At 57.7% G+C, this 7,230-nt stretch overlaps 1 protein-coding gene across 1 annotated transcript; it reads left to right on the top strand.

Annotated features, from left to right (window-relative positions):
• Positions 1-351: 351 nt before the first annotated feature.
• Positions 352-5,962, top strand: CRYBB3 (crystallin beta B3; the record flags this gene model as incomplete). The annotated part of the gene is made up of 5 exons (XM_080718002.1): positions 352-429; positions 1,642-1,760; positions 2,953-3,085; positions 4,238-4,380; positions 5,797-5,962. 5 exons carry the CDS (start codon positions 352-354, stop codon positions 5,960-5,962), a joined length of 639 nt encoding a protein of 212 aa, XP_080574128.1.
• Positions 5,963-7,230: the final 1,268 nt, after the last annotated feature.

Below are 7,230 nucleotides of genomic sequence, written 5' to 3'. Positions count from 1 at the left end.
GCAGGCAGCTCTAAGGACTCTGTTTAGGGGGACAGTGGGTGCTGGGAAGAAGACACAGGCTCTGTAGCCTCTTCCTCACGGTGTGCCTCCGGGAAGTGGCCTCGCGTGGCTGGGCCTGTTTCCCCTCTGTAAAATGGCGGTCCCACTGTCCCAGTCTGTACAGCCTATGGTAGGTACTCAGCAGGTGTTTGTTGACTGACTAAATTGCCCGAGTGTTGATGAGTCGCGGCCATAGCCGACAGGCGGTGGGCCCTTAGCTCCTCAGTTCCCATCCCACCCACACCTGGTCCTGCCAGGTGGACCCAGAGCTCCGCTTTCCCTCGGTTAGAAGCCAGACACGTTCCAGAGGAGATGGCGGAACAGCACGGAGCGCCGGAGCAGGCCGCAGCGGGCAAGAGCCACGGAGGAGGCCTGGGCAGCAGCTACAAGGTACCCGGCGGGCCCAGGGCTGCTCCACCCTGGCCAGGCAGCCTTCCGTGGTGGCGGGGCACTCTGCGGGCGTCCCGGGGATTTAGCAGGATTGGAGGATGCTCTGTGTGTGTGTGTGTGTGTGTGTGTGTGTGTGTGTGTGTGTGTGTGAGAGAGAGAGAGAGAGAGAGAGAGAGAGAGAGAGAGAGAGAGAGAGAGAGAGAACCGCCAGGCCACCTGGCTCCTGGGTCCCGGCTTCTTTCGGGGACCGTGCAGGATGATCTAGTGGCCTCTAAGGGCCTTGCAGAGGCCGCCGCTCCTCCCTGCCTCCGTGGTCACCCATGAGCCTGACCCTGGGACACCACTGAATCCCAGAGCCTCTGCCTTGCTGTGCAGCCCGAGCAGAGTGGCTTACCCACTCTGAGCAGCACAGATGTTCCGGGGGAAAGTCTGCAGAGACTTCAAGGCGGGCGGGGGCCCCTGCAGCCCCTTGCTTCCTGAAGCCCAACCCAGAGGTGGCAAATGGTGTTTCCTGTGCAGGGTCCTGCATGGGGGAGGATTTATTTATTTTGAATATATTGTTATTGGTGCAGTTTAGCCTCACATAATAGAAATCGTAGTGATAGTGGTGTCCACACCCAGCACATGCAGGGGCAGGGCGGACTAAGGTGAGAAATTCACATTGAGGAAAATGTAGATTTCTGGCCCTTCTTGAGTTTGAAAATGGCCCCTCGTGCCCTCACAGCCAGAGGCGGCTTCATTTCCTTGCAGCCCTTCCTAGGAAGGTCCTTCCTCTCCAAGGGTGGGGGGCTGCGGATAACTGGAGCTGCCCCTCCATGGTAACTGGTCTCATCAGGGCAGCTGGGGCGCTCTCCTCTGCGGCCACCAGGGGGCAGTGCAGGCCCACCGCGGCGCCAGCAGATGATGCGCCTGAGCGTGGAGGGGTGGTACCAGGGTGCGCGGGAGCAGGTGGTTCCCAGGGCCGGCGACACCGGGATGCTTGATTCCCAGGATGCACCGCGAGCGGGAGCAGGTGGTTCCCAGGGCAGGCGGCACTGGGATGCTTGATTCCCAGGATGCACCGGGAGCGGGAGCGGGTGGTACCCAGGGCAGGCGACACCGGGATGCTTGATTCCCAGGATGCACCGGGAGCGGGAGCGGGTGGTACCCAGGGCAGGCGGGTGCAGGAGCTGGGAGCCCCAGGGCCAGAGGTTCAGGTCCTGGCTCTTGCAGGTGATCCTGTATGAACTGGAGAACTTCCAGGGCAAACGCTGCGAGCTCTCGGCCGAGTGCCCCAACCTGACAGAGAGCCTGCTGGAGAAGGTCGGCTCCGTCCAGGTGGAGTCGGGCCCGTGAGTACCAGGCCCTCCCTGTGGTCGGGAGGTCGGCTTGGGTTTAGCAGCCTCAGACTGTGCCCTTCTGCCCCGGCCTCAGTTTCCCCATCTGTAACGTGAGCGAGCCATCTGTGATTCCTTGAGAAACCTTCTAGCCTCGGTTCCCATGGTGAGAGGCAGGTGGCCGAGGAGGAGGGCAGGGAAGAGGCGGGGTGGCACAGGCATGTAATAACTCAAAGGCAGAATGCCCCTAGGTTCAATCCTCAGTACCAAAAGAATGATTATTTGAAATCATCAGAGGTTATAACCTCTAACAGGCTTTCCGTCTTGCACCCTCATGGTATGAGGGGGCCATTCTCTCATTTTCCAGACAGGGACACCAGAGCCAGAGTGTTCAGGCGTCCAGGCCCCGCAGGCAGGGGGCACCCTGAGGTCTCCCGGCTCTGGGCGATGATGTTGGAGGGACCTCGGCTTGAGCTGTGTTCTCGGCCTGTGCTTTCTCGTGGGTGATGGTTACACAGGGCAGAAAGAGCACTTGAATATGGACAGAATGTTACACTTACTGAAGAAGAAGAAGAAGAAGAAGAAGAAGAAGAAGAAGAAGAAGAAGGAGGAGGAGGAGGAGGAGGAGGAGGAGGAGGAGGAGGAGAAAAGGAGAAGGGGGAGAAGGAAGAAGAGGGAGGAGGAGGAGGGAGAGAAGAAGGAGAAGAGGGAGGAGGAGGAGAAGGAGGGGAAGAGGAGTGGGAGCCGCCTAGGGAACACAGATCTGTGTCAGGCATGTCTAGACTCTCCCAGCGCTTGGGAGGCTGAGACAGGAGGATCACACAGGTTCAAAGCCAGCCTCGGCTACTTAGTGAGACCCTGTTTCTAAATAAAATATAAAATAGGTCTGGGAGTATAGCCCGGAGGTAGAAAGCCTCTGGGTTCCACACCAGTACCACACACACACACACACACACACACACGCACACACACACACAAACGGCTCTTCTGAGCAGCGTCCAGTCCCCAGTGGATGCTGCGCAGCCCTTCCCCGGGTCTCAGGCCCACCCGGAATGCCACGGGAGCACCTTCCAGGGCAGGTGGAGGAGGCAGGAGCAGGGCTGGGGGCAGGGAGGGGGAGGCCACACCATCTGCAGCCATTGGCCTCTTCCCTCTTGGCCAGGCCCTGGGCGGCGGGCAGTGACCAGGTCCCCCCCCCACCCCCCAGGTGGCTGGCCTTCGAGCGCAGGGCCTTCTGCGGGGAGCAGTTTGTCCTGGAGAAGGGAGACTACCCTCGCTGGGACGCCTGGTCCAGCAGTCGCCACAGCGACAGCCTCCTGTCCCTCCGGCCTCTGCACATCGTGAGTTCGACTCCTGCCCCCGGGGTGCGGGCCAAGAGGCTGGGGTGGGGGGACTGGCCAGGCACCCCGTTTCATCTGTGTGGCCCATGGAAGATCCCGTGTTCCTGCCCCGCATGACTGTGTGAGACAGGGAGTCAGTGCTGGGACACCCATTCATTTTGAATTAGCTAACGTGGCACTGGAATTGCCCTTCTGTGATACTATTAAACTTAGGAGGTATGGTGGTGCACGCCTGTAATCCCAGTACTCGGGAGGCTGAGACAGGAGGATTGCAGGCTAGAGGCCAGCCTCAGCTACTTAGTGCAATGAGACCCAGTCTCAAACTAAAAAATAAAAGTGGCTGGGGTGGGGAGTAGCTCAGAGACAGGACACCTCTGGGTCAATCCCCAGTACAAAAAAAAATAGAAGAAAAAAGAAAAAAAATGTGAGTCCAGTTTCAGCTCAACATTGGGGCCAGAGATACACCTGGACGATCATTTCAGAAATTAGCTTCCGCTGGGTTCAAGTTTTTCCCTTGTGCTTCTCTAACACCAACCAGGGACACGGTCCACCAAGACCCTTCAAAGTGTCCCTGCCTTGGGCCGGGCGTGGTGGCGCACGCTTGTAATCCCCGCGCTTGGGAGGCGGAGACAGGAGGATTGCGCAGGTTCGAAGCTGGCTTAGGAGACCCTGTTTCCAAATTTTAAAAAATGTAAAAATAGGTCTGGGAGTGTACCCCGGAGGTAGAAGGGCTTCCAGGAACCCCAGTACCACCAAAAACAAACAAACAAACAAAAAAAAAAAAACCCAAAGTGTCCCCGCCTACCTCCCTCGACCCAGGGGCTCCATCCCCTTCTGATCCCTAGGGTGGCAAGTGGGGGAAACCACTGAGATTGAGTCCAGATCTGCCTCCAGCAAGAAGTTCTGCTTGGAAATTATACTTTGCATTCTCGCCGCCCCTTCTGGGCCTGTTTCTCCACCTGTTAGCCCCCTTTTCAGTTTCTTGCCCCACGGCTCTAAGATTCCCAAGAAGACCAGCTCTGGGACGTCTCCCGAGCCCCCCATCCCTCCCAGAGCAGGTCCGGGGTGACCCACATTCTCCCCCTGCGTCTTGGGCCTCCGGAAGCCTGGCCTGGTGTGGGACAGCGGCTCACCCCACGGCCTCGCCCCCAGGACGGCCCCGACCACAAGTTGCATCTGTTTGAGAACCCCACCTTTAGTGGTCGCAAGATGGAGATCGTGGATGACGACGTGCCCAGCCTGTGGGCTCATGGCTTCCAGGACCGTGTGGCCAGCATCCGCACCATCAATGGGACGTAAGGGACCCCCACCCCCGCCGGCCTCCCCTGGCCTCCCCTCTGTCTCCAGACACTCTCTGCTCAGGGGTCAAACCTGAGCGATGGTCCTCCCCCACCTCCAGGGCTGTGGGGCCCGCGGTCAGCTGCCCGGGTGCCCGTGTCCCAGGCAGCACCATCCGCGAGGCCAATGGCCCATTCCCGCCTCCTGCACCGTCAGGAGGTCCAGGCGGCCTCAACTCAAAGAAGATTTTATCTTTTTTTTTTTTTTTCCTTTTTAAAAATCAAGCGAAAGCTGGGCATGGTAACACATGCTTGTAATCCCGGTACTTGGGAGGCCAAGATGGGAGGATTGCAGGTTTGAAGCCAGCCTCGGCAGCTTAGTGAGACCCTGTTTCAAAATGAGGAGCTGGGCGTGGTGGCACATGCTTGTAATCCCAGTATTTGGGAGGCAGAGGCCAGAGGATTGCGGTTCACAGACAGCCTCAGCTACTTAGGGAGGCCTTTTGCAACTCAGTGAGACCCTGTTTCCATAATAGAAAAGACTAAAAGAATAAGGTTGGGGGTGTTGCTAGGAGGTACAATGCCCCTGGGCTCCATCCCCAGTACTGCCAAAAAAAAAAAAAAAAAGAAAAAGAAAAAAAAGTAAAAAGAAAAGACTAAAAACATAAGGCTGGGAGTGTAGCTCAGAGGTAGAATGACCCTGGGTTCCATCCCCAGTACTGCAAATAATAAATAAATAAATAAATAAATAAATAGAATAAAAATAGGGCTGGGACGCCAGGCGTGGTGGCGCACGCTTGTAATCCCCGCGCTTGGGAGGCGGAGACAGGAGGATCGCGCAGGTTCAAAGCCAGCCACGCACGCTGGCTTAGGAGACCCTGTTTCCAAATAAAAATATAAAATAGGTCTGGGAGTGTAGCCCGGAGGTAGAAGGGCTTCCAGGAACCCCAGTACCACCAAATAAATAAATAAATAAATAAATAAATAAATAAATAGGGCTGGGGGTATATAGCTTGGAGCTAGAATGCCCTGGGTTCCATCCCTATGACTGAAAAAAAAAAAAAAATCAAGTGAAATCGGTCCCCCAACTGTCTCTATTCCACTCTTTGCTGCTTTTCTGAACACATCCGGGCCCTGAAGCGACTTCTCAGAATGCTTTTCCCACCTCCTGATCTGACCAGGGCGAAGGCGGCTGCAGGCCGCAGGCGAATCTCCTCCTTCCTCTGTGCAACCCGGGGCACAGCTCCTCCCTGCGCTGGGGTCTGGCTGGGGAAGGCTCATTTGCTAAGCTTTCTGAGCATCCTCGAGGGGGCAGCTAGGGGGAGACAGGGATGGACTGGGGAGCCACGTAGGGTCTGGGGCAGGTGGAGAGCTGCCCACTGGGCTTTCCGAGGCGGGTCTGACCCGCAGACCTCCCGCACCCGTTGCCCGCAGGTGGGTCGGCTACGAGTTCCCGGGCTACCGCGGGCGCCAGTACGTGTTCGAGCGCGGCGAGTATGGCCACTGGAACGAGTGGGGCGCCAGCCAGCCGCAGCTGCAGTCCGTGCGCCGCATCCGCGACCAGAAGTGGCACAAGAGGGGCTGCTTCCTCAGCAGCTGAGGGCGGCGAGGCCTTGGGGGGGATGCACCAGGCCGGGTGGGGGAGCCCGTCCACCCTCCCCGAGTCTGCCAATAAAGCCTGGGGTGGTCCGCACCTGCCACGGTCCTCTGCGTCACTTCCTGGCTAAGGCCTGGGGCTGGGGGTGAGGGTGGGGCTGGGGCTGGGGCCGGGGAGGCCCCCAGAGAGGGAAACTCTACTCTCTTCATATGGTGGATGCATCTCCTGCCACCATCTGGCATTTAGCTGCCAGCCTGTGTCTCTCTACTCGAATGTTGATCCATCCATCCACCCGCCCATCTATCCACCCTCCGTCCTGACTCCCTCACTTCTGTCCATCCACCACCCATTCATCATCTCTCCATCCACCGTTCACTTATTTATCCATCCATCCATTCTTCATACCTTCTATCTTTCTATAGTACATTTTAAAATTGACTCATCAATCCTCACTCCCACCTACCAACTTCTATTTTTCTTTATGTCAATTCAACCCATTTTTATCCACCCATCCATCCTTCCATTCATCTATCCACCAATTCATCCACCCATCCACCCATCCATCCATCCATCCACCCATCCATCCACCCACCCACCCATCCAACCATCCACCCACCCGTCCACTCACCCATTCACCCACCCATCCACCCACCCACCCATCCACCCACCCATCCATCCACCCACCCATCCATCCACCCATCCACCCATCCATCCACCCATCCATCCATCCACCCACCCACCCACCCATCCACCCACCTGTCCACCTGTCCATACATCCATCCACCCATCCATCCACCCATCCACCCACCCGTCCACCCACCCACCCACCCACCCATCCGCCCATCTGTCCACCTGTCCATACATCCATCCACCCATCCATCCACCCATCCACCCACCCGTCCACCCACCCACCCACCCATCCATCCACCCACCCACCCATCCATCCACCCACCTGTCCACCTGTCCACCCACCCATTCACCCACCCATCCACCCACCCATCCGCCCACCTGTCCACCTGTCCATACATCCATCCACCCATCCATCCACCCACCCACCCACCCATCCGCCCACCTGTCCATCCACCCACCCATCCACCCATCCACCATCCATCCATCCATCCACCATCCATCACCCCCCGGGCATCTCTTCACACTCAACACTAATCCGTGCTGTGCTCTGCTCAAGGCCCGAGGACACAGCACAAAGCTGAGGTCTCACCTGTCCTGGGAGGTGAAAAAAAAAAAAAAAGGAGCCGGGCATGGTGGCGCAC

This window comes from Muscardinus avellanarius (assembly GCF_963383645.1).
Source record: "Muscardinus avellanarius genome assembly, chromosome: 21".
NCBI classification, from domain to species: domain Eukaryota; kingdom Metazoa; phylum Chordata; class Mammalia; order Rodentia; family Gliridae; genus Muscardinus; species Muscardinus avellanarius.
The sequence above is the reverse complement of the archived record's forward strand: the minus strand, read 5'-3'. Positions and strand labels throughout refer to the sequence as shown.